Below are 26,009 nucleotides of genomic sequence, written 5' to 3' on the forward strand. Positions count from 1 at the left end.
ACCCAGGGTTCAACCCCCAATACCAAATAGAGGTGGGGTAGGGAGAGGCTGGGAAATGAGGTGTCACCATCGAGGCACCAAAAGCTAATATCCCACTGTCCCCCGGCTTGTTTCCCTGCGACCCCCACACCTTCCAGGGACAGAAAGATGCTCGTCCAGCAAGCTAAGGGCAGGGGCCTGTTTATTGTAAGAAAATACGCAAACTGCACCCCAGTCCTCCCGCCCCCACCGCCCGCCTGCAGCCTGGACGGCCCTGTGCGGGCGCTGTGGTGCTGGCAGCCCCGCGCCTGTCACTCCTGGATGTGCTGGCTTATCCAGCCCCTCACGGCCGCCACCCGAGTGTAGACACCCGGGAAGTGGGGCCGGCCACAGCCGTATCCCCAGCTGGTGACCCCAGTGAGCACCCAGCGGCCGGAAGGCTCCCTGCAGGCCAGGGGTCCGCCAGCGTCGCCCTGCCGGGGAAGAGGAGAAAGAGCATTAGGGCGAGTGCGTCCCCCAGCAGCCCGGGGCCGAGAAGAGCCCCGGGCTCGGGTCGCCGGCATCTCCGGGAAGGGCCTGAGTGAATGCTCCGGGCGGGCTCAGTGCTAGGGACTCGGCCTCAGCCAGCCCGACCCCGGATGGGGACGCGCCGTGGACCTGGCTGTTGGGAACCCAATAAACGGTTGTGGAGAGAAACCTCCCCGGGGCCGGGGAGCTGCCCGGGCCGTGCTGCTGGGAAGGGTGGCGCCGGGCTGCCGGGCATCGCAACGCGCTCACCGAGCAGCTGTCCACGCCGCCCTGCGGGAAGCCCGCGCACAGCATGCGGCTGCTGATCTGCACCGGGTAGAAGCGGCGGCAGGTCTGCTCGCTGAGGAGGCGCACGGCCGCCTTCTGCAGCTGCCGCGCCATGGAGCCTGCGGGCGGCGAGGACGCCGGTGGGGACGCGGCGGAGCGGTGCTCGGGGCCCGCCCCCCGCGCCTGCCCCGCCCCGCCCCGCCCCTACCTCCCTCGCGCACCGAGCCCCAGCCGGTGATCACGCAGCGCGGGCCGTCCGGGGGCCGCGGCGCGGGGCCGGGCAGGCAGATGGGGCGCACCAGGCGGCTGCGGCGCACCGGCCCGGCCAGCTCGAGCAGCGCCACGTCGTAGTCGAGCGTGTAGAGGTTGTAGAACGGGTGCTTGTAGATGCGCGCCACGCGCTCCAGCTGGCCCTCGGCGCCGCTCAGGAACGGGGTGCCCAGGAAGGCGGCCCACTGCTGCGGGTCACCGTAGCTGCGGGCGGGCGGGCGGGCGCAGGTCGGCGGGGAACCCGGCGCTCGGGGTCCCCGCCCTGCCCCGGGCTGGCCGGGAACTCAGGGGTCTCCACCCCGCGGCCTCGCCCATCGGCCTCGTGCTCTGCGAGGGGCCCCGGTGGCCACGGGGACCTCGGATGCAGGCGGCACCTGAGCCTGGCGTCCCCGGGCCAGGCCCTTGACACCTGCGACCCGCCCTCCGGCATTAATTGGGCTGGGGGCCTCGCGGGCGTGTCCGGGGACTTACACATCGAAGCAGTGGGCGGCCGACAGCAGCCACCTCTCGGCCACCAGCACGGCCCCGCAGCGGTGCTCTCGGCGCCGCAGCCACAGGCTCGCCTGCCACGGCCACTCGCCGCGGCCCGCAGCGCTGCCACCCACGATCCTGGCCAGGGCCACAGCGGGCGCCAGGCCACAGTCTGCGGGGAGGGACGCAGTCACGGGCTCCGGCCCCAGGACCTTGGCTCCTGCCCTGCCCAGGTCTCAGCGACCGGCATCCCTCCTCGGGAATTCGGCCTTCCCACTCCACGGGGCAACCGCCCCCTGCTGTGGTCCCAGCACACACTCAGGACGCACCCGCGCAGCTCAAAATGGGTGGCTTTAAGGACCCCTGGTTCCCCTCCCAGCACTTGGTACCTGTCTCACCTCTACCTTGGAGCCCTCTGCGCTGCCCGCCCACGACCGTGCTGCCCCGCCCAGGTGTGGGAAATACTTTCCTGCCTCAGCCTCAGCAAATGCAAAGGTGACCTCCAAAAGCGAAGGCAAGTTAGGCGCAGTGCTACACGGCTGTTATCACAGGATTCTGGGAGGCTGAGGCAGGAGGAGCACAAGCTCAAGGCCAGTTTGAAAACTTAGTAAGCTCTTTGTCCTCACCCAAGGACGGGAGAAATCATAGCCTGCCTGCTCATGGTCCCCCCCAGTCCCAGGAAACGCAGAGCCTCCCGCACACACCCAGGTGACCTCGGACAACCAATGCCACAGAAGCCCCAGCTCCGGTCCTGGGAAAATGCCAGCCACCTGTATCCCATGAGGGCTTCCCCGCCCCCTGATTTCTTCACTTCCACCACATGGGGGCGCCCACAGTTCCTGGGGCTTTAAATTGGCCTCCAAGTGAAGCAGATTCCTGTCAATCGGATTAGTAAAAATGGCTCCCAAGCGTGGCACGTGGCGGTCCCCCCCCCCCAGCGCTTTGGAAGGCTAACCTGAGCAGCTCAGTGACTTAGCCAGACCCTGTGTCAAAAAAGAAAAGGGCTGGGCGCTTAGCTCAGTGCAAAATAGAAAGGGTTCCATCCGCAGTGCCACCAAATCACCACCATGAGCAGTTGGGGGGTGTGGCTCCGCGGCACAGAGCCTGACCAGCACACACAAGGTTCTGAGTTCACTCCCGGTACCAAAAAAAATCAGCTCCCAGCCTCTTTGGAGTAAGATCACAAAGATACAATCAGTCCACGCTCACGCATCCATCACCAGCCCTGACGCCACCAAGGTCACCTCCAGCAGCAGGCTGAACCCACCCAGCCGGACAGGGAGCCAGGCAGCAGGGCAAGGAGAGCGGGCTTTAGAGAGAGGAGAGGAAACAGGAGGCCACGGAGCGGGCCCTCATCTGCGCACTGCGGTCTTTCTGCCCCCTTCCTTTTGCAGTAGTGAGGATGGAACCGCGGCCGCCACTGAGCCACCCTCCAGCGCTTTCTGTTTTTTGAGACAGGGTCTGATTAAGTCACCCAGGCTGGACTTGAACCTGCAATCCTCCTGCCTCAGCCTCCCAGTGTCGGGACTGCAGATGTGCACCCCCATTCCCGGCTCTGCCGTGGTTACGAAATGGGGAGGGCTGGGCGTGGAGGTGGTCGAGTATCTAATCCCAGCAGCCTAGGAGGCTGAGGCAGGAGTATCCCGTGGTCAGGGCCAATCTGGGCTCCGTACAGGGACAAGCATGAGAGGACACGGGAGGAAGTCACGTGTGAACCAAGCAGAGGGGCCCTGACACTGCACCTGTGCTCTCCAGACTTCTGAGAAATGAATGTCATCTCAGCCGCCCCAGATTCACGTGAACACCACCACCCTCCCCGTCCCCCATGTCTCCTGGCACCTGGCAGCTGGGAGGGCGTGGTGGTCTCAGGGGCACCCAGGGGCAGCATCTGTCCCCTAGTGGTGGTGCCCACAGCAGACAGAGTGGTGCGGGCAGGTGGGACCGTGGCCCAGCTGGTGGCCCCGTGTGTGGAGGGTCTGCTGGTGGTGACCGCCAGGGCCTCGAGGCTGGTGGCTGTGCTGGCAGGGTGGCCAGTGGTGGCCAGCGTCCTCCTGGTGGACGGGGCTGATGTGGGTAGGGTCCCCGAAGACATCACGTCCAGGACCCAGCCCTTCAGCCTGGTCATGCGCGCATACACGCCAGGCTTCTTGGCCTGGGCACAGCCGATGCCCCAGCTCACGATCCCCGCCAGGTAGAACACGCCCGGGGTCTCCTCACAGGCCAGGGGACCTCCCGAGTCACCCTGCAAGACAAGGACTGTGGGTGCCTCCCTGTGGGCACCAGCAGCCTCCCCACAGGCCTGTCTAGGGGTACCCAGGGGGCCTGGCTGCAGCCCCGCCCGCCAAGTGACCCCCTCCACACGTCTCCACTCAGACTCGTCACTGGTGCTTTTGCTGTATGACACAAGAGCCACGTGTGGTGGCACGAGCCTGTGGTCCCAGCACTCTGGGAGGCTGAGGCAGGAGGACTGCAAACCGGGACGAGACCCCTTAGCAACTTTGCAAAACTCTGTCTCAGAATAAAAAAATTTTTTTTTGGTCTTTTTCCTTTTTATCGGTACCGGGGATCGAACTCACGACTGCCTGCTTGCAAGGCAGGCGCTTATGCTGCTGAGCTAAATCTCCAGCCCCTCAGAATAAAAATTTAAAAGGGCTGGAATTTAACTCAGTGCAAAGGCCCTGGGGTCCATCTCCAATGGTGGAAAAGAAATGATTTTATTCATGCATTGCTAAGCTTTGCTCTCTGTCTCTTTCCTCTCTTTCTTGTGCTGTGCACGGAGCCCGGAGCTCTGCACCTGCTAGGCCAGCGCTCCCCACTGAGCTGCACCCCCAGCCCCCGTGGATTGGGGTCTCACGGATAAGACACCTGCGGGAATCCCCTCTGGGTTTCCCTGAGTGCTGGTGAAATCCAGGGTCCCATCCACACCCCCGGCCACCCCGGGGTCGCCCACCTGGCAGGAGTCCACCCTGCCCTCCAGGAAGCCGGCGCAGAGCATGCGGTCAGTGAGGGAGAAGTTGTACAGCGCGCTGCAGGTGTTCTGGTCCACGATGCCCACGGACGCCCTCTGCAGGACGTCAGGCTTGGTGGCTGCGAGAGAGGAGCGAGGCCAGTGCCTCCGAGCTAGAGAGCCCTGCACCAGGGGCGCTGAGCGTCCTGAGAGAAGTCCTGAGAGACCCTGGCGTGGAGCCCTGGGTCTCCTCTGCCGGAGGCTGTCTGGGGCTCAGGGAAGGTGGCCCGTCCCTCCCCCAGGGCTGGCCCTGCATAGTGAAGCCCCACCTTGCCGGTTGCGTCGGGCATTTACCGTTCCCTTCCCGAGTGTTGCCCCAGCCCGAGATCATGCATTTGCGGCCCACCGGGAATTTCTGGATGGCCAGGGGGAGGCAGATGGGCTGGATGTATTTGCTGAAGACCAGGGGCCTGGCCAGCTCCAGCATGGCCACATCGAAGTCCAGGTTGCCCGGGTTGTAGCGCGGGTGCAGTGTCACCCGCCGCAGCCTCAGCTTCATGGGGCTCCCGCCGACACCCAGGAGGGACGCGGTGCCCAGGTGGGCCTGCACCTGCTCCGCCCGGGTGCTGCCGGGAGAGGGGAGCTGCCAGCACCGTCGCCCACACCTCTGCCCCAGGAAGCCTCCCGTGACAGTGACACAGACACCGCCCCATTTATCCGTGCACTGCAGCGCTGGGGACTGAACCCAGGGCCTTCACCCTGGGCTCCATCCCCGGCCCCTTTATTCTGAGACAGGGTTTCGCTAACTCTGAGTTTCCAGGCTCGGCTAGAATTTGAAATCCTCCTGCCACAGCCTCCCAGAATGCTAAGACCCCGAAGCTTTCTAAATGTCACAGATTGCTGGGCGTGGTAGTGCATGCTAGTGACACTGGTAACCCTAGCACTCAGCACTCGGAGGCTGAGGCAGGAGGATCATTTCAAGTTCAAGGCCAGCCTGAACTGCACCGTGAGACCCTGTCTCAAAATGACCAAAAACTAAATAAATGTTGTCACAGGTCAATCCTGCCTGAGTGGGGTCCACCTTGCTGACAAAGGGCCTCGTCCCCACCTCCTGGTGAGGCCCAGTGTGTCCCCCAAAGCTGGGACCACCCTGACTTGCTGAGGATCACTCAGACGCCTGGGGACAGGAAGTGCCCTCCATGTGGGCGCCCTCTGAACGCTCGAGGATCTGACGGGCACTGGTGCAGGATGAAGGGGACCCGGACCCCGCCCCCCGCCGTGGCCTTACTGGTTGAAACAGTGGGCGGCAGACAGCAGCCAGCGCTGGCCCACCACGGTGGCCCCACAGAAGTGTCTGGTGCCCTCCTTCAGGCTGGCCTGCCAGGGCACCTCGCCAGACACGGCCCCGGCCCCGCCCACAATGCGGGTGGGCTTCTCCATGGCGGGCCGCACCCCGCACTCTGCAGGGGAACAATCAGGGGGCAAGGGGTCACTGCCCGCCCCAAAACGGGCCTCCAGGACACCAGCTCCCCGGCTGAGGTCACCCCATTCGACACAGGACGCAACAATCCGGGAGGGGACAGGTGACCTCATGGGATGGATGGTCTTGCTTTTGGACTGATGGGATGCTCTGGAATTGGCGGTGATGGATGCTCTGTCACCTGACTGGCTCCCACCCAGGGACCCCGGTGGATGTCATCAATCCAGCGCCCACCGCGTGAGGCCTGGTCAGGCAGCACTCACCACGGTGACTGCACCTGTCCACCTGCAGGTACCTGGTGGCTTAGCGGTGGTGACTGGGTCCAGGGGCGCAGTGCTGGGGACGGGCGTGGCTCTGGCGGGGGCACTGGGACTGGAGCTGGTGAGTGGGGTGGTGTTGGCGGCCGCAGGGCCAGGAGTCAGGGTGGGGGCCGGCGGGGAGCGCCCCGTGCCAGTGACCTCCAGGATCCAGTCCCGCAGCCGGGTGACCCGGGCGTAGACCCCTGGACGCCTCGCTTCTGCACAGCCAATGCCCCAGCTCACGACGCCCGCCAGGAAGAACCTGCCCGAGGGCTCCTGGCAGACCAGGGGCCCTCCCGAGTCGCCCTGGGAAACACGAGATGGGGGAACCCGCAGAACCGGAGGGTCAGAGGGGGCCCGGCACCGGGACTGAAATCTCTATGGGCACCCGAGTTCCCCGCCGTGGGAGGAAACAAAACCAACAACCAAGACGTTTGGGCTTCGGAGCCTCTGACAGGGCTCTTAACTCTGACACCACAGCCCGAAGCTCGAAGCTCGGCCCGAAGGAACAACATCCCCTCCGTCCCTCCGCCCGTCAGCCACAGACCTCTAATGACACCCCGCCGCCCGCCCGGGCTGACAGCTGCAGCTGCGGTCGGTCAGGTCCTCAGCCTGCCTGACCTCCCCCCTCAGCCCGCCTGGTGGCCTTGTCTTTCCCCACACCCAGCTCGCCAGACTGTGTTCTTCTGGTTTTGTGGGCTGAAGGACTGAACCTTTTTCATTTCTCATTTTGAGACAGGGTCTCAGTACATCACTAAGTTGCCCAGGCTGAACTTAAATTTGAGATTCTCCTGCCTCAGCCTCCTGAGCAGCTGGGATCACAGGTGGCCCCATATGCTGAGCCTGAGGGGCTCCTCTCTCTCTGTGTCTGTCTCTGTGTCTGTCTCTCTCTCTCATTCCCTCTCCCTCCTTTTCTCTCTCTCTCTGAGACAGGGTCTCCCTACGGAGCCCATGCTGGCTTTGAACTCAAAGAGATCCTCCTGCCTCGGCCTCCCCAGTGCAGCGCTGGGACTACAAGCCCCCATCACTGCGCCTGGCTGTGGCGCTCACGCTGTTAAACTCTCCTTACTTCCCGGTTTCCTCTCAATATGGAAACCTGAGCTCAGGCAGCGGTCTCCTGCTCCATTTCCCCACCCTCCAGGCAGGACACCGCGGAGACCCACTGAGACCCTGCCTCAGAATGAAAAGTGAAAGGGCTGGGGAGCCGGCTCCACTCAAGAGCCCTGGGTTCCGTTCCCAGGAAGGAATAAATGAAATTATGTGGACAGGAAACATGGGTCCACAGGGCAGAAACAGGGCTCACCTGGCAGGAGTCCACCTTCCCATCCAGGTAGCCAGCACACAGCATCCTGTCTGTGAGTGAGTGGCCGTACAGGGTGGCACACAGAGCCTGGTCCAGCAGCTCCACAGTGGCTTTCTGCAGCACCTCTGGCTTGACCACTGCCCAGATGAGGAGAGAAAAACAGGATGAGAGCACCGGCACATCTGCAGCCACTTTGAGATAGGAGGCTAAAGAAAGTCTCTTCCTTAAAACTCAGCTTCCCCTAGCTGTAAACACAGCTGCTAGCAGCACCCAGCTCAAACCAGCAAAAGACAAACCCGCCACAGGTGCCCCTGGTAATGCTCCTCATCAGGGCAACTAAGGGGCACCATCCTTCATCTCCCCTCCCCATGTTCCTCTCTCCTCTCCCTCCCTAGGTCAAGGGGTGTCAGCTCCTTGCTTCCAGGTGCTAGGACCCCAACTCTGTCCATCACTCCCCTCATGGAGCCCCTGGTGCTGGAAATGCCATGACTGCCATATCAGGCAGTATTAATCTAGAATGTTCTAGAATGTTCTAGACCAGGGCAGCCTGACACACTTCTGGTGTGATGAGAATGTCCTCTCCTGCACCATGCACCCCCAACATAAATGCCAGCCTCTTCCTGCCCTCTGGAGTTCCCCCTGACCCCTGACCTGTCTGGCTGCCCCACATCTGCCAGGTCTCCAAGGAAGGCTCACATTCCCAGAACCCTGTTCTTAAGGCTGTTGCCCACAGGTCACTTCCTCTCCAACTCTGCCTTGACTGAGCCGCTTTCACGGGTCTCTCAACATGTAACCCTGTTTCGTGCCTTTCTTTTGTTTTGATTTTCTGTTGGGTCTGGGGACTGACCTCAGGGCCTTTGCACTAAGCTACAGCCCCAGGCCTTTTTATGGCTTCTTTTAAGACAGGGTCTCCCTAAACCACTAAACTGCCCCGTGTGGATTTTGGAAGTGTGATCCTCCCATTTCAGCCTCCCAGAGTGCTGGGATGCCGGGCATGCACCACCATGCCCAGCTGAACCTTTGCTCTTCACAAACTGATCCTGTCAGGTGTAGTGTTACCGCAGTGGAACCCTGAGCCACACACCACTTAATGGATGGGCTGTAAAACAAAACAGGGCGCAATAAAACAAACAGAAGCAAAACAAAGCCGGGCACCGTGGTGCACCGTAACCCCTGCCCTCAGAAGGAGCAGGGCAGAGGATCGCTGTGAGCTCGAGGCCAGCCTGAGCCGGCTCAAAAGAACAGAAACAGAAACAAATTCCACGGTGGCCTGCGCCAAGTCTACCCGGGACAGGTGCTTGGCGGCCACCAAGTTCAGTACCTTCCCGGGCATTTCTGTGCATGGCCACAAACATCCCACAAGTAGGATTTGGGGCAACACATAACGGACAGCAAAGCCGGGCGCGGTGGTGCACAGCTATAATCCCAGTACTGTGGGAGGCTGAGGCAGGAGTCTCGCAAGTTCAAGCCCTGCCTGGGCAGTTTACTTGGCGAGCGTTTACTGTCTCAGAATAAAAAAATTAAAATAAAAGCAGGCCGGGGATGCAGCTCTGGGGGAAGCATGTGAGGCAGCAGGAGCGGCGTCCGCCCCCCCCCGCCCCCTCCCCTCTCCCTCTCCCCCCCCGCCCCCTCCCCTCCCCCTCTCCCCTCCCCCACCCTCCCCTCCCCCACCCCACCCCCCGGGCGGACCCCAGCTCACGGACGTCCTCCTTGAGGTAACCCCAGCCCGAGATGAGGCACTTGCTGCCCGGCGGGAAGGCGTGCGAGGCGGCCGGGAGGCAGGCGGGCTGGATGAGGCGGCCGAGCGGCAGGGGCCGCGCCAGCTCCAGCACCGCCACGTCGAAGTCCGCCGTGTCCGCGTCGTAGCGCGGGTGCTTGGCGATGCTGGCCACGCGCATGCGCACCGCGCCGGCCTCCGACCCGCTCAGCGCCGTGGAGCCCGCGCGCGCCTCCCACTCGGCGGGGTCCTGGAACCTGCGGGGGCGGGCAGGGGGAGCTGGGCGCGCTGCAAAGGGGCGTCCCATGGGGAGGCCGAGGCGGGAGGGTCTCGGTTTTCTCAAGCCAAGGCTGGGCAATTTAGTGAGACCCTGCCTAGAGACAAATTTTCTATTTACTTTTTGGAAGCAGGGTCTCGCTGTGCAGTCCGGGCTGGCCTTGAGCTCACTTTGCAGCCCAGGCTGGTCTCGAACTCGCAGGGATCCTCCTGCCTCAGCCTCCCGAGTGCTGGGATTACAAGTGCGAGCTATCACGTTCGGCGCTCGAACTAAATTTTCAAAAAGGCCTGGAAGTCAGGCAGTGTGGTGCGTGCCTGTAATCCCAGCCCTCGGGAGGCTGAGGCAGGAGGATTGCAAATTCGAGGCTCTCAGACTGCACAGTGAGTTCAAAGCCGGCCTGAACCAGGTGACAAGACCTTGTCTCAAAAAAAGAAAAACACGAAAAAGACTGGAGACGTGGTTTGGTGTGCAGGGCCTGAGTTAAATCGCCAGCACCGAAAGGCAGGAGAGAGGGAGAGAGATTCCCTAGTAGACCAGGGCAGGGCGGACACAGGCGGGCCACCGGCCAGGCGGACTCACTCGTTGAAGCAGTGGGCCGCGGACACCAGCCACCTGGCGCCCACCACGGTGGCCCCGCAGAAGTGCTCGCTGTGCTCCCGCAGGCTGACCTGCCAGGGGAACTCGCCCGGGGCGGCCTCTGCGCCGCCCACGATCCGGCCCGCCGCCCTCCAGGCCGGCCGCAGCCCACAGTCTGCAAGACAGGGTGGCATCCGCTGGCACCCTGTGCCCGCACCAGGGCTCAGGCGCCAGCACCAGCCTCCCGGAAACTTCCAGGGGGGTGAGGCAGGAGGGTCACCAAATTCTAGCTGGACAACAATGATTTATAGAGAGCCTGTCACAAAATAAAAAATAAAGCTAGGTGTGGGGGTGCCTGACAGTCATCCCAGCATTCAGGAGGCTGAGGCAGGAGGATCGCCACAAGCTGGCGGACAGCCTGAACTACATAGTGAGATTCTGTCCCTAAAAAAATAAAAATTAAAAATTAATCTTATTTTTTAAAATACAAATAAAAAGGGTTGGGGATGGAGCTCAGTGTCTTGGGTTTAATGCCCAATACCTGAAAAATAACAACCAAATACAGCAACCACAAACATCTGGTCTGCTCACCGACCGTAGAGTGATTTTAGGGCCCTCCCAGTAGGTGCCTAGAGTCTGAGGACACCGTCCCACCCCCTGAACCCTGTCTGTCCAAGCCCCACACAGCACATCTGCCTACTGTAAATTTCCCAACTTTCAAAATTCTGGTTTTGGTTGTTTGTTTGTTTTTATCTTTGTCTTTCTGAGACAGGGCCTCGCTATGGGGTTCAGGCTGGTCTTGAGCTCATTTGTAGCCCAGGCTGGTCCCAAACTCCCAACGATCCTCCGGCCTCAGCCTCTGGGTGCTGGGATGACCTTTGTAGCCTGATTTCTGTTCACATCTCACACAAGAACTCCGCGCCCCGTCCAGCTCCAGGGAGCCCCGGGACCCAGCCCTGCCAGGCACCCACTGACCGCAGAGCTCCTCGTCCGAGCCGTCAGAGCAGTCGGCCTGGTCGTCACACTCGGGGTTCACTTTGGTCACACACTGGCCGCTGCGGCAGGAGAAAGCGTTCTCGGGACAGTGACCTGGGGACAGAGAAGAGGACGGGTCACCACTCTGTCTCCTGGGGCTGCAGGGCAGGGGCGAGTCTGTGTGACTTTCCCGGCACGCAGAGGCCTGGGTTCCACCCCCAGCACTACAAATAATAATGCATAAATCGGTAAATAAATCTCGGACCAGCGACAGTCTCATGTCACCCCTGCTGTGGGCAAGACCAGGCACCCGCTTCTGTCCTCTGGAGAGAGGTTTTCTGGTGACGCCTGGCCCTGGGGACCTGGCTGCACCCACTGCACCTGCCACAGAGAGAAACCTGAAGAAACCTACCTGATTTTAGGTCCCTGTCGGCCCCTGGTCCCTTCCAGCTTCCTAAGCAGGACAGAGGAGACAAGCCTCACCAAGGGGGACCCTGGTGACCTTTTACTGGGGACAGCAGCAGTGGTGAGGTACACTGACCACCCCAGGACCACCCAAACTCCAACCAAAGTCAGATAGAATTAAAACCAGATGGGGGGTGGGGTGGGTACAGCTGTCATCCCAGCCCCTTGGGAGGCTGAGGCAGGAGGATCTCAAATTCGAGCTCAGCCTGAATCACATAAGCAAGATCCTATCTCAACTGAACCACCAAAAAATTTCAGATAAAGTCAAACAAAGCACTGTGTTCCCTGACCACACAGGCCACGTCTTGATGACTCCATGGGGCTTACAGCATGGGTCCAAGTGACAAATCTTTAATCTGACAACTGTCTAGTCTCCAATCACTGCATCATGCAATTTTATTTATTATTTATTGACTTTTTTTATTTTTTGTTCATTTGAGTCAGAATCTCTGTACAGTCCAAGCTGGCCTTTAACTCACTATGTAGCCCAGGCTGGCCTCAAATTCATAGTGATCTCCTGCCTCAGCCTCCCAAGTGCTGGGAGTATAAGGGTGCACCACCATGCCCTGTGCACCATTTAGTGTAGAGTATATCATTTATTCATTTCTATGGCAGAACACGGTTATCGATGATTGTAGACCAAATAAAGTTTTATTGGCACATAGTCCATTTTTGTTGCCAATAAAGTTTTATTGGCACACCATCCATTGTTTTTTGTTGCCAATAAAATTTTTTTTTTTTTTGTCTTTTTCCTTTTTATCGGTACCGGGGATCGAACTCACGACCGCCTGCTTGCAAGGCAGGTGCTTATGCCACTGAACTAAATCCCCAGCCCCGCCAATAAAATTTTGTTGGCACACACTCCATTGTTGGTGCCAATAAAGTTTTATTCACAGTCCGTTGTTGGTGCCAATAAAGTTTTATTCACAGTCAATTGTTGGTGCCAATAAAATTTTATTGGCACGTGGCCACACCCATTCTTTCCCATAGAGAGCCCCCCTTACATGCAGCATGTGTTCTAAGACCCCCAAGGGGTGCTTGAAACCAAAGACAGAGCCAAATCCTATGCAATGTGCTGTGGCTTTTCTGACACACCTATGCTGGGTGTAATTCATATGTCAGACACGAGGGGATTAATAAGAGCTAGTGATAAAATGGCTCGGGTCTGGGCTGTGGCTCAGTGGCAAATCCCTGACTGCCTTGCAAGGCCCTGGGCTCCATCCTAGCACTGCAAACAATAAAGTGGAGCAGTTGTAACAGATGCTATAAACAGTTTTCCAATAAGTGGCTGCCCGGCAAATGCAAGTTCATGAGTTCGATTCCTGTTACCAAAAAAGTTTTCCATTGTCACTGCTCCCCCACAGTTTTATTAAATCAAGTAAGAGTTACGTGAACATAATCTTCTGCTTTCTAAGTACTGGGCACTGAGCCCAGGACCTTCACACTGAGCCCCATCCCGTCCTTTTTGAGACAGGACTCATTAAGTTGCTACGTCATCCGAGCTGGGCTCTATCCTCAATCCTCCTGCCTCAGCCTCCTGAAATCCTCCTGGACTTGAAGGCGGGTCCATCGTGTCTGACAAAACCTGCTGTTTAATACAATTTGAGAAGGCCTCCATCCCCGGCCATCACACCGGGTCTCGGTCTCTCCCACCCACTCGCCTGTGAGCTCTGCCGACACAATGGTGCCATAAGGAGCCAGTGAGATGCCACTTTCTCGAAGCTTCTCCCAGATACCCCGCTGCAATAATTCCTCCTCCAGGTCCAGACTCAGTGATTGGAAGGTGCGAAGCAAAAAGTGCAGCCGGAAACGCACCAGGACACTGGAATTCCCTTCCCTAGGCATAAGAAAAAAGAGCCTTGGAGATGGAAGAGTTTCATTCTGCTGGAATCTTCCAGAAGCTTCTGGAATCTTCCAGCATCTTCTAGAATCTTCTATAACCTTCTGGTATCTCTTTGATGCCTACCAAGTTCTTTACCTGCACAGAGCCCCAACTCACCTGTAACTGAGGACCGTGCAGCCAACGCAGCTTGTTTCTAACTCCGTCTCCTGAAAACTACTTAGAAACTACAACAGAGACACCACCAGTCAAGCTGAGCCCTGCAGCATGGCTCCTGCCACAAAGGCAGAGGCCTGTCCTGCATTCGAGGGACCTGGTCAAAGAGTAGGTCCTAAGTAGGGCATCACCTGCCAGCACTCAGTAAATGCAGTGAATTCACAGAGCCAGCACAGGAGAGGGGAGGACTTCAGAGTTATTCATATAAAAAATATTGCTCCAGTCAGGCATGGTGATTCAAGCCTGCTATCTTAGCACTCTGGGAAGCCAAGGCAGGAGGATCACAAATTTGAAACCAGGCTGCCCCGGTTAGTAACTTAAAGAGACTTCTTCCATTTTAAAATGAAAAAAAAAAAAAAAAAAGCTCTTCTGAGCCAGTGCATGGCACACTCTTGTAATCCCAGCACTCGGGAGGCTGAGGCAGGAGGATCGTTACAAGTTTAAGACCAGCCTGAGCTACAAAGTGAGCCCAAGACCAGCCTGAACTGCATAGCGAGACCCTGTGTCAAAAAGACAAAAGAAAAAAAATGTTTTTCCATCAAGGGATAGATACACACACTGTGGTTCACCCAGATAATGGAATATTACTGAGCAGTGAAAAGAAATGAATCCCGAAGAGCTGAAAGCAAAGTCTCAGGAAGGCGCACACTCGTGTCCACAGCAGCTCGCTCGACAGTGGGAACAGCCCGGAGTGTCCACACACAGGTGAACGCCCACACAGCAAGATCATCCCCAGCCAGGAAAAGAGCGCAGTGTGGACGGACCGTGAGAACCCCGAGCTCAGGGAGAGATGCCAGACACGGAAGGTCCCTCAGGGCGGGCTCCATGGACAGGAAACACATGCTGGTTCCTGTCCCCTCTGCCTCCTAACACTCCCAAGAGCTTGCTAAGTTACCCAGGCTGGGCTGGAACTTGCCATCCTCCTGCTCAGCCTCCCAGAGTGCTGGAGGACAGGCGTGCACTGCCTCCACGCCTGCGTGACTCCGCCCCCACTGGAACTCCTAGCCTGTGCGCGCGTACCCCTGCCCTGACCACGCCCCAGATCCTGACCACACCCCCCTACCCTGGCATCAGCACAGTAGTGCCAGGCCTCACCCAGCCACGCCCCAACATTGGCCACGCCCCCTAGGTCCTGGCCAGCTTGCCCAACACTTCATTGCCCCCAAATCCCGCCCACATCTTGATTCTGGCCACGCCCAGACCCTGGCCACGCCCCTAGGTTCCGGCCACACCTCGACACTGGTCCCACCCCCTGGATACAGGCCACGCCCAGCATGGACCATGTCCCTAGACCCAGGCCCCGCCCCTAGATCCAGGCCCCGCCCCAGACCGTGACCACGCCCCCAAATGTCCCGCCCCTTTCCCAGGCCCGCACCAGCTTCTGCAGCGCCGCGGTGAGCCCGCGGTGATAGTCTGAGGTGTCGCGCTGCAGCGCCCTGGCGAAGCGGATCCCCCGGAGTTCGGCGCTGTGCTCCACCTGGACGCCCTGAGTGGAGAGGAGGGCTGCGGGCCACACCAGCCCCGTGAGAGCCCTGGTTTTGCCCGTGTGCTACATGAAAGGCACACAGAGCTTTCGGGGTGCGCGGGATTCCCCCCACTCCCTGCGCTGTGGTGAGATGCGAGCTGTCTCTTTTTGCCCCAGGGCTGGGGATGGAAGCCTGAGCCTTCGCCCTGACTGCACCCCCAGCCCTTCTAGCTTTTATCTTGAGACAGGCTCTTGCTCAGTCATTGAATTGCCCGGGCTGGGCTCACACGGGCGATCCTCCTGCCTCAGCCTCCCGAGTGACAGGTGTGCACTATCTCGCCCCGTGTGGTCACTCGTTTTTTTAATTTTTCTTTCTGGTACTGTTTCAAATTTCTCAAGATTGAGAACAATTTCGTGTCACGGTATCCATTTACCTCCATTTCAGCCCAGTAGGAAAAATCCCCCTCCTCAAAGCCCTTCTGCTGGGAAAGCACAAAGGGCCTCATCCTCTCGCCCGCGCCCCACCCGGCCACCTCCCAGGCGTCCCCTCCCTCAACCTGCAGCTCCAGCCCGGTCACTGATTCTGGGAGCCACGGGAGCGTCTTTACCCCAACTGCCTGACCTGTGAGCCCAGCAGGCCCCGCGGTCACTTACCCAAAAGGACTCCCAGGCCGAGGGCGATCATGCTGGAGGCCACTGCTGCGGTCACCGCCCCACGACAGCACACGGAGTCCGCAGTGGGGGCTTCCTTTACGGCCCTGGGGACGAGCTGCAGGTCCTGCATGGCTCCGAGAGATAACATGAGGCCGGTGACCTAGATGCCAGGGGGAAGGGACAGGTCAGGTCGGAGCACGAAGCTGGGATGCAGTTGGCAAAATGGATTTCACAACCGGCTGTGGTAGCGCGTCATGCCACATTCAGAAGGCTGAGGCAAGAGGATCTCTGGGGCCACATGGCAAGATCCTGTCTAAAATAAATAAAAGGATGTCACACTGTTGCTCCCGGTCACCAATCATATGGCTGCCCAGGGTACACTTATGGACAGAACTGTTTCCTACAGATACTGTGACAGCTTGGTAGCTTGAAGAAACACGGATGCATTATCTTACAGTTCTAGAAATCCCTATCCTGGCTCCTAGTGGTGCCTGCAGCCCTTGGCTTGTGGCCCCTTCCTCCATCTGCAGAGCCAGCAGCACTGTGTCTTAGCCTGTGTCAGCCTCTCACCCTCCAGCCCCAGCTTATGGGAACCCTGGGCTCTGACACTGAGACCCAGTGGCGAGGATGACTCCTCTCAAGGTCAGTCACCTAACCCACCTGAATGGTCCTTTCTGCCACAGGCCCCAGCATTGGGACAGAGCTGTGTTTCTTGCACTCTCCACAGATCCTGCAGGCCTAGCCCTGCCCCTTCTTTAATGTTGAGACAAGGTGTTGGTATGTGGCTTAGGTCATCGGTGCTGTGACCTGAGCCCAGGGCCTTTGCACAGAGCTCCATCTCCAGCCCTCTTCAATTTTTTTAAAATTCTGAAGCAGGGTTTCACTAATTGCTAAGTTGTCCGGGTTTTGGAGCTTGAACTTGTGATCCTCCTGCCCCAGCCTTCTAGAGGGCAGGGATGGGTGCTGTGAGCCACCATTCTGGGAGACTGTGCTGTTTTATATAAGTGGTGTAAAAAATGAAAGAAATATTACATTATACATAAGGAACGTGAGCTTCAAGCATTGACCGATTTGGGTATCTGAGGGGGTCCTGGAACCAAGCCCCCTGATACAAGGGAAGCCTGTGAAGGTGAGTGTGAGTGTGTGCTTGTGCCTGCCCTCAAGGGCTTCTTTTTTTCTTTGGTATCAGGGATCAAACTCAGGACCTTGCACTGGCTAGGCAGGTGCTTTGTCACTGAGCTAAGTCCCCAGCCACTCGGTGGCTCCTACACTCCGAAGGCCCCTGTCCCCGCCCGGTGTGGATGCCTCTCTTTTGCAACATAGGGAAAATACTTGTACTGGAAATTTTGTTGTTTGTCTGAAATGCAAGCCAGGCAGGGTGGCGCAGGCCTGTCACTGGGGAAGCTGAGGCAGGAGGATCGCTGTGAGTTTGAGGCCAGCCTGAACTACGAAGTGAAACCCTGTCTCAAAACAACCAAAAACAAAGTAAATGGAATATGCAAGGCAGACGCATCACAGCAGGCCATGCGTTTGCAGTGGACTCTGGCGGCTCCATCCCCGGCGTCCTCCCAACCTGGCCTGGTAGGGGCCCGGCTGTCCCAGCCCCTGCTCCTCTTTACTCCTGCACTTTGGAAGCAGAATCTCCCTGGGAGAGCCAGAGGCCGTCTAGGAGCCCATGATGAAAAGTCCCAAGGACAAAAGGCCCGAGCCGGCTCCGAGCTTCCCGTGTGCCCAGCACACACTGTGCCATTCAGCCCGGGCCTTGCTGCCCACGCCCGAAGCCCAGAGCATCTTGTCATCATCCTCATTAGCCACAGAAAGGACGCATCTGTCACCGAGCCCGAGCATAGGGGCACCATTCACCCAGCGTCCCGCCTGTCCGCTCTGTCCCCAGCTGCGCGGTGCACGGGGACAGGCAGACAGGACACGGAGCTGAGAGCTGAGCAACAGGGACCCTCACGTGCTACAGTCTCGCTGCAACAAGGGTCCTCCCCAAAGGCAGCCTCGGGGCTGCTCCGAGTTTGAGAAAGGGTTTGGGTTGGCTGGGTGCTTTGTTAAGACGGGGTCTTGCTGTGTAGGGCAGGCTGGCCTTGAACTTGCTATGTAGCCCAGGCTGGTCTCAGACTCGCAGCGATCCTCCTGCCTCAGCCTCCTGAGTGCTGGGGTGACAGGCGTGCACCACCATGGCCAGATAATGTAGTTAAAATTCTCATAGACACGAAAGAATTGAAAATATTCAAAAGAGGGGCTGGGGATTTAGCTCAGCGGCATAAGCGCCTGCCTTGCAAGCAGGTAGTCGTGAGTTCGATCCCCAGTACCGATAAAAAGGAAAAAGACAAAAAAAAAAAAAAAAATATTCAAAAGAAAGAAAAAGAAAATATTCAGAATGGCACCATGAAGAAATGGACAGAAAATTTTAAAAAGAGAAAACAAAACACAGAAGATCTAGAAAGGAAACTATAGCGATCAATAGAAATTGTCAATCTAGGGACTAAACAAGAGACTGAACACAGAGGGAGGAAGAACCAATGGCTCTGAAGGTCTGTTTCTTACTCAGAATCAACAAAGTACAGAAACATGGCCAGATACAGAAGGTGCAGGAATGGGGGGTCCCACTCTGCCTTGTGGGGCTCTGGGAGAGAGAAGAGAGAAATTAGCTTTTAAGCTTCTAATTAAGGCAGGATGACAAGGTCAAGCCTAGCCTGGGCATGGGAGGGGTTTTTTTGAGACCCTGCTTCAAAATTTAAAAAAATAGTCCCTAGTCCTGGAACGCTACAGATTAGTGGAGACGTTTTCAGCATTGTTGAGAGCATGAATCCTCAGATTTTGAAAACAAAAAGAATCCCAAACAACAAAAACAAATCTTCAGTTTATGTCTACAGAAATAAAGCAAACAAAAACAACAACTCCAAAGAAAAGACTGTAGAAACAGCTGGTTACCTACAGAGCCATGCCGGTGAGAATACTCGCAGATTTCCTATCAGAAACAAAAGGAACCAAAGGAAAGAAAATAATATTTTCCAAAAAGATGAAAAGAAATTAAGCAATTGCAACTAAAAAGCAATAATTTAATTCTTGTACTCAGGAAATACAAAGCATTTCTAGGACTGATAAATACCTCAAACAGACCTTCAGTGAGAAAGCTACTCAAGGATGTATATAGGGATGAATACAACTGAATTCAGAAGATGTGGAATGTAAGAAAGGTACATTGTGCAGAAATTGTAACCATGTAGGATTTCTAAGTCATCAATCTGTTTATAAAATAATTAAACACAGTGGACATCAACAAGAAGGCTGACGTATATATAAGACGCAGCACATGACTGCAGTTAAAAAACTAAGATTCAGCTGGGCACAGTGGCACAAGCCAATAATCCTAGCAATTGGGAAGCTGAGGCAGGAGGTTGTAAGTTCAAGGCCAGCCTAGCGAGCTGAGCAAAATCTTGTCTCAACTTTTCTTTTAAATCCCAGCGACCAGGCTCAGAGTTTGGGCAGTGAGCTACACCCCAGCCCTTTGTGTTTTTTCCTTTGAGAGAGAGTTTTTTGTTAAGTTACTAATTTGCCCAGGTTTGGTTTGAATTTGTGCACACATGGACACACGCACACCAACATACACACAAACAGGAAAGGAGAGATTATTAATTGCACACCTGTGAAATCGGAATGAAGATCTTTTTTTGTCTTTTTGAGGCAGGGTCTCACTGTGCAGCTCAGGCTGGCCTTGAGCTCACTTTGTAGCCCAGGCTGGCCTCAAACTCATGGCGATCCTCCTGCCTCAGCCTCCCCAATGCTGGGACTACAGTTGTGCACCATCTGACTGAATGATAGACTTCTAAGGGAAATCTAGAGAATAGCAATAAAGTAAATACCTTCCCCAAGTAGAGTAAAATAGTGAAGGAAAAACACAAAAGCAAGAAAAAGAAGAAAAAGAAAAAAATGGAATCATGCTATATTATAATTATTTTCGAGAAATATTTATAAAAATTGTACAACTGTCATTCCAGCATTTAAGAGGCTGAGGCGGGAGGGTCACAAGTTTAAAGTCAGCCTGGGAAGGTTGGGGAGTTGGCGAGACCATGTCACAAAATAAAGCAATAAGATCATGGCTAAAGCCGGGCGTGGTGGCACACGCCTGTCATCCAGCACTCGGGAGGCTGAGGCAGGAGGATCGCTGCGAGTTCGAGACCAGCCTGGGCTACAAAGTGAGCTCAAGGCCAGCCTGAGCTGCACAGCGAGACCCTGTCTCAAAAGGACAAAAAAAAAAAAAAAAAAAAAAAAAAGAAGAAGAAGCTGCAGTGACAGGACGTTGTGTCACATGTCCATGACCAGAGTCATAAAGACAGGAAAGCAACGTGGGGGGATTTTGGACACAGCCAGGGCCTGAGTGAAACCCGAGGAGGGCGGGGCGCTGGCCCAGGCAGCCTCAGCGCCCCGCGGGCACCTGGACCCCATCCACGTCCACCTGGGCCCCGTCCACGTCCACCTGGGCCCCGTCCACGTCCACCTGGACCCCGTCCATGTCCACCCGCAGCTCCAGCGGGCCGCCAGCAGCGTATCGATGACCGCGGCCGGAGCCGGCGCTCGGGGCAGCCAGCGCAGGCCACCCTGGAGCCCGGCGTCCAGCGTCCTGGTGTCCCGGCCCGACCCGGCCAGCCGGAGGAGGGGCGGCGGGCTGCGGGCGCCTCTAGGAGCCAGGAGGGGGCAGACCTCTGAGGCCCAGGAGGGAGCAGCCTTGCTATCTTGAAAAAGGGCGCTGTCCTTCCCCTACTGTGCTTTCAGCCAGGTGGACAGAATGCTGGCCATCATCAGGCCTACGTCTATCCAGGCACGGTGGCCAATACCTGTGATCTCAGCACTGCGAGGCTGAGGCAGGAGAATCCCAAGTTCTAACCCAACCTGGACAATTCAGCAACCCAGTGAGATCTTGTCTCAAAATAAAAAATAAAAAGGACTGAAGATGTGGCTCAGTGTTTAAGCCCTGGGTTCCACCCCCAGGACAAATCTTCCTGTAAAGTAAAAGGTGCCAAAAAAAAAAAAAAATTAGTGTCTGTTGGTTGAATGAAAACAAGATAATTCTTGCATAAGAATAAACCAGTTTATCACCTTTGCAAAAAGTTGAAACAAATTGCAAAGTGGGAGCGTTCCCGGGTGACACACAGGTCAGTGAGAAAAGAAACTGAATGTTGGATTTAGTGGTTTTCTGTTTTTGTTTTTTACTGGGAATTGAACTCAGGACCTCACACTTGCCAGGCAGGAGCTGCACCACTGGGCTAGGTCTCCAGCCCCTTCGTGTCTAAATTACAGCACCTGTTTGTAAGACGCAAAATCCATTGAGGGTTTTATTTATTTACTTGTCTCTTTGAGGCAGGGTCTCACTGTGGGTTCAGGCTGGCCTTGAGCTCACTCTGTAGCCCAGGCTGGCCTCAAACTCGAAGGGATCCTCCTGCCTCAGCCTCCTGAGTGCTGGAATGACAGGCGTGTGCCACCACGCCCGATCATTAAGGGCTTTAAAAAATTAAATCAAAACCAATTATTTAACTGAACAGGGCACTGCACGCCTGCCATCCCAGCACTCAGGAGGCTGAGGCAGGAGAAATGCTGCGAGTTCGAGACCAGCCTGGGCTACACAGTGCAATCCTGTCTCAAAAAAGAAAAAAAAAATTATTTAGTACCCAGAGGACCAAAACAACTCACTCTGCCTGTGTAGGCGGTCACACCCGTGTCACCTGGGTCCCAGGAGGAGACAGCCCGTCTCCTCTCGGGGTAGGGGGCGTTGTACTTCAGAGACACACAGAGACAGGGAAGGTTCTAGAAGATCCTCGGAGCTGATAATCTCCAACTTCAGAATAACTTCTAGGATTCATTTTATTCTCCTTTTGATGAGGCCGGGGGTGGAGGGAATGATAACAGAAGCCTTGGCAGCCTCTGGGGTGGGGGGAGACCCTTGATTAACAGGAGTAGGAGAGGACAGAGGCCGTTGTGGTGCCCCTCGGCTCCGTGAGTGACCCAAGAGGAGGCCAGCTTCTCTTTCTCACAGCCGTGTGGGAGCATGGACCCCCCCCCTGACTTGGGGACACACGAGCCTCCCTCAGATGGCTCTGGATGCATAGCTGGAACAGGACACAGAGGAGGAGGACAGAGCCCTGCTGTCTGCTCTGTGTCACGGGGGACAATCGTGGAAAGTTCCAGAAGCACTAACTGCACCCTGAGGTGCAGGGGAGAAAAAAAGGCTGGGTGTGGGGGCGCACGCCCCTCATCCCAGCACCGAGAGGCGGAAGCAGGAGGATTCGCCACAAGCTGCAGCCCAGCCTGGGGAGTTTGGTGACTTCGCAAAATGCTGCCCCAAAACATAAAGGATTGTGGGCAGAGTGCAGTGCAAAGGCCCTGGGTTCAATCCCCCAACGCCCCAAACAACCCAGACGTTCACCCCAGCTTTGCTTCCTCCATCTCTAACCACCCCGTCCACCTCTCCATTTAGGGTTTTTCTTCTACCTGATCCAAGATGATCACAGTTTCTAGAAGCTTCCACGCTTTCTGTCTCCGGACAGGTATCTCTTATTTCTCCTCATCCTCTCTCTCTCACTGGGGGACCCCCCTCCCCATAAGTCGCCCATAATGGCCTCATGAAATAAATCACTCCTCGTGGCTAAAGGAAATTTAATAAGCCGGCTTATTTCTGCCTCCTCTGCTCTTTGTGCACGGCCTTTTTGTTAGGTTCGCATGGGAAGAGGCGTCTGGGAGGAAACTGTTCTCAGCAATGATATCTCGGATTCTCCCAGCTTTCCAGCAGCCCCAGAGGAAAAAGGGGTTTGTTTTTTCGTGTGGGAGGGGAAAGAAGCCAGGAGCCAAGGGAACACCCAGATTAAAATAAACAGATTTCCAGCTGCCTGGGACCTCAGCGCCAGGGGAAACAGGCAGGTGGGCGGTAAATCGAGGTGACTTCGGCCTGGAGTAGCTCCCCCTCTGCGCTGTGCTCTGGGAGGTGGCAGTGCCCCTAGATCTGTCTCCTCTAGTAAAATTACGCTGAAATTTCCTTTTCATGGTGCTGGAGAGAGATAGAGCCAGGTCTCAGCCATGCCAGGCAAGGTCAAAGTCACACCTGCTGGCCTCAAACAGGCGATCTTCCTGCCTCAGCCTCCCGAGGGGCTGGGATGGCAGCGGGGCAGCTCTGCACCCGAGGCGAGGCCCAGGCGGGGCTCAGGCTCCCGGTGACCCAGGGGCAGGAGCTGTAGCTCAGAGACCAGGCCGTGGGTTCCACCCTCCGTGTGTCGCGGGCAGGCTCACTGAGCAGCAGACCACGCCAGCGCTCTCACACGCACGCTCACAGCTTCCTGGGGGCTTCCTGGGGGGCTCCCTGGTCAGCTCTTTTTGGGCTTGGAGGCAAACTTTTCCCCAGACCTCAGAGTCTCAAAAAGCACCCAGGGACCAGCGCTGGAAAATGAGGCTTGCTCCCTGTGTGATGAGTCCCCAAAGCCCTGGGTAAGCGCTGGGATCCACGCTCTCCTCTGTGAGGTCCCGGACCCCTGTAACTGGGGAGAGTGGGGGAGAGCAGGAGGCCCCATGCAATGCTGCACACCTGGGATCCGGAACAATCTGGGAGGCTGAGGCAGGAGGATCGCTAGTCTGAGTCTTTAGCCTGGGCATTTTAGGGACCCAGTGAGACCCTGTGTCAAAAAGAAACATGGGGGCTGGCGGTTTAGCTCAGCGGCATAAGCACCTGCCTTGCAAGTAAGCAGTCATGGGTTTGATCCCTGATACCGATAAAAATAAATAAATAAATAAATAAATAAATAAATAAATAAATAATAAAACATAGAAAGGGCTGGGAGTGGAGCTCGGTGAGAAAGCTGGGGTTCAGTCTCCAGTACCAAGGAAAGGCTCTTTATAAAGTAAGGGGGGGCAGGCAGGCGAGGGGCCCCAGCGCGAAGCTCATTCCCGGGACACCCAGTTACTCGGTGACCTCAGGAGACAAACCATGAGAGCCCTCCCTACGGCCAACACGATGGCCCCCCATTTCAGGGTCTTTGATCCGGCCCCCTCAAATCCACACCCCAAACCCTCCGTGTGGACTGTCCAGCCCCCCGAGACTGCTGGCATGGCTGGGAAAGGGGGGTCTGACCCAAAGCTCCTGGTGGGGGTGAAGCTGGGGGTCCTTGCCCCCCCCCAGCCACCTCTACAAGCCAAACCTCGTTTACACGCCCGGCAGTGTCCACACCGACTGACCCCGTCCACCCTGGCTGCGTCCACACAACGCCGAGACCTCCAAACTGCTCCCGGGGTCTGCACGCCCTGGTCGCATGCACACAGCACCAGGTGTTCATACATGGACACCCCCGTTTCGGACGGGTCGCTGAGCCCCGCGGGGGACCCCAACTCACCCTGCTCCACTCAGCTCCCGCGGCCGGATCCCGCACTGCGGAGCCCGGAGCTGCGGACTAGAGGGCGGGGCGGGTGCACCTGGGCGAGGCGGGGACACCTGGGCGGGGCACGCCTGGGGGGGCACCTGGGCGGGGCACACCTGCCGGCACCGCCCTCCCCCTCCCCCTCCCTCACTCCGGGCTCAGCCCCTCAGCAGCTGCCTCCTTGGCTGCAGCTGCCAGAGCAGGTGAAGTGATTTCCTGAGGGAAGTCAGTCAGGGTCCCTCTGGGGACTGACTCCCTAGGGAGCAGGGGACAGAGCTGGGCAACGGGTGTGTGTGAATAACTAACTCGGTTTTGTAAACAAGCGTTTCATTTTAGAGCAGCTTCGCCCAAATATCCAGAAAGTAAACCAGGCACAGTGGCGCATGCCTGTCACCCCAGCACTCGGGAGGCTGAAGCAGGAGGGTTGCCAGCCTGGGCTGCCGGGTGAGTTCAAGGTCGGGCCTCCTTGCATAATTCCGTCGGCCTTGAACTTACCGTGGGGCTGAGCTTGCCCTCTGGGGTCCTGCAGGAGCTGCCTCACCAGGCAGAGCTCCCTGGGGCAGAGCTGGGTTTAGGATTCACGTGTGGTGCAGCCCCCCAATTCCTAGTGGGGTACAGCAAGCGATCCAGTACAGCAGGCACCGAGCAGATGGGTGGATGGGTAGGTGGATGGGTGAATGGCTGGGTTTGTGGACGGACTGATACGTGGACGGGTAAGTGGGTGACAGCTTGAGGGGTGGCTGGATGATAGGTAAGCGGGCAGGTGAGTGACAGGTGGGGAGCACACAGGTGGATACAGGGATGGCAGGTGGGCCTGGTGGATGGATGGCTGCGGGGGGCAGAGGTACAGATGGACGGGGGCTGGGCGCATGGAAATATTTAACCTCTGGTCAGCTGTTTGAAAGAAAATCCCCATGGTCAACATCTTTCTTTCTCTTTCTGTCTGAGACAGGGTCTCACTATACGGTTCAGGCTGGCCTCGAACTCTCAGCGATCCTCCTGCCTCAGCCTCCCCAGGTGCTGGGATGACAGGTGTGCGCCACCACGCCTGGCTCGAAATTGAGCATGGTGACCCCCAAACCAAGGGGATCGATGGCCTTGCATGGCTCTCGGCTGTATGGATGGATTGCTGAGTCCAAACCAAGAGGCTAACCCGGCTTTGGTAGCGCAGTAGCTCACGATTCCCCTGCGCATGCGCCCGGGGTCCCACATGGTGGGGGGGGGATCCTCAGCTGGGGGCGGGGCTTGGCTGGTGTCACATGGGCAGGGCCCTTTGTCCAGAGGGGAGGTGTGAAGCTGCTGAAGGGCACGTGGGTGGCCTAAGCACCTGAAGGTGCTGCTCCTCTTGGGTCCCCCCTCCTCCTGGGATACAGGAGGATCTGTGAGAACCAACTGACCACCAGAGCCCCAGTCCACAGCAAGGCCCAGGGTGATTTGGGTCCCCCAGCGCCCCCCAAAAGCACCCTCAAGATTAACTGGGTCCTTCTCACCCCCAGGCAGAGTGAGCAAGGGCCGGGACCAAGCCGCCTCATCTGTGCATGGCTGAAGGTTTTTAAAAATCCCTTTTCTTGCTAAGTAGCCTGGCCGGGCTCACACTTGTCATCCTCCTCCTGCCTCAGCCTCCCAGAGTGCCTGGGTGGCAGGCATACATTAATGCATGGCTCTGGCTTCTGTGATGCTCTTAAGTGGGACAGTAAAGCGGCTGTGGCAGAGACCACCTGGGCCACGGCACCCAAAGAGGTGACTGTGAGACGGGACCCTGGAACATTCCCGAGCTGCTCAGAGCTGCTGAGTTTCCTTCGGGTCCAGAATGTCTTCACCCGGGACCCTCCACCCCCCACTGTGTGCAGCCCCCACGGAGGAAAAGCCAGGTGG

At 57.3% G+C, this 26,009-nt stretch overlaps 1 protein-coding gene across 2 annotated transcripts; it reads right to left on the minus strand.

Annotated features, from left to right (window-relative positions):
- Positions 1–164: 164 nt before the first annotated feature.
- On the minus strand, positions 165–15,859 carry Tmprss9 (transmembrane serine protease 9). Of its 2 annotated transcripts, XM_063228893.1 has the most exons (18): positions 15,730–15,859; positions 14,986–15,113; positions 13,554–13,621; positions 13,212–13,391; positions 11,502–11,539; positions 11,090–11,203; positions 10,118–10,289; positions 9,244–9,518; positions 7,545–7,681; positions 6,238–6,547; positions 5,751–5,922; positions 4,817–5,088; positions 4,466–4,602; positions 3,355–3,757; positions 1,516–1,687; positions 983–1,248; positions 757–893; positions 165–452 (listed from the first exon to the last, which is right to left on the minus strand). In XM_063228893.1, exons 1-18 carry the CDS (start codon positions 15,857–15,859, stop codon positions 291–293), a joined length of 3,273 nt encoding a protein of 1,090 aa, XP_063084963.1. In that variant the 3' UTR covers positions 165–290. The 2 variants fall into 2 exon arrangements, with proteins under 2 accessions (XP_063084963.1, XP_063084964.1); XM_063228894.1 differs by lacking the exon at positions 13,554–13,621 and having other exon boundaries at positions 13,212–13,358; positions 14,987–15,113.
- Between the last annotated feature and the right edge of the window lie 10,150 nt (positions 15,860–26,009).

The sequence above is a fragment of the Cavia porcellus genome, unplaced genomic scaffold, assembly GCF_034190915.1.
Source record: "Cavia porcellus strain 051 isolate PalLab524CR breed Dunkin Hartley unplaced genomic scaffold, mCavPor4.1 scaffold_17, whole genome shotgun sequence".
Taxonomy (NCBI): domain Eukaryota; kingdom Metazoa; phylum Chordata; class Mammalia; order Rodentia; family Caviidae; genus Cavia; species Cavia porcellus.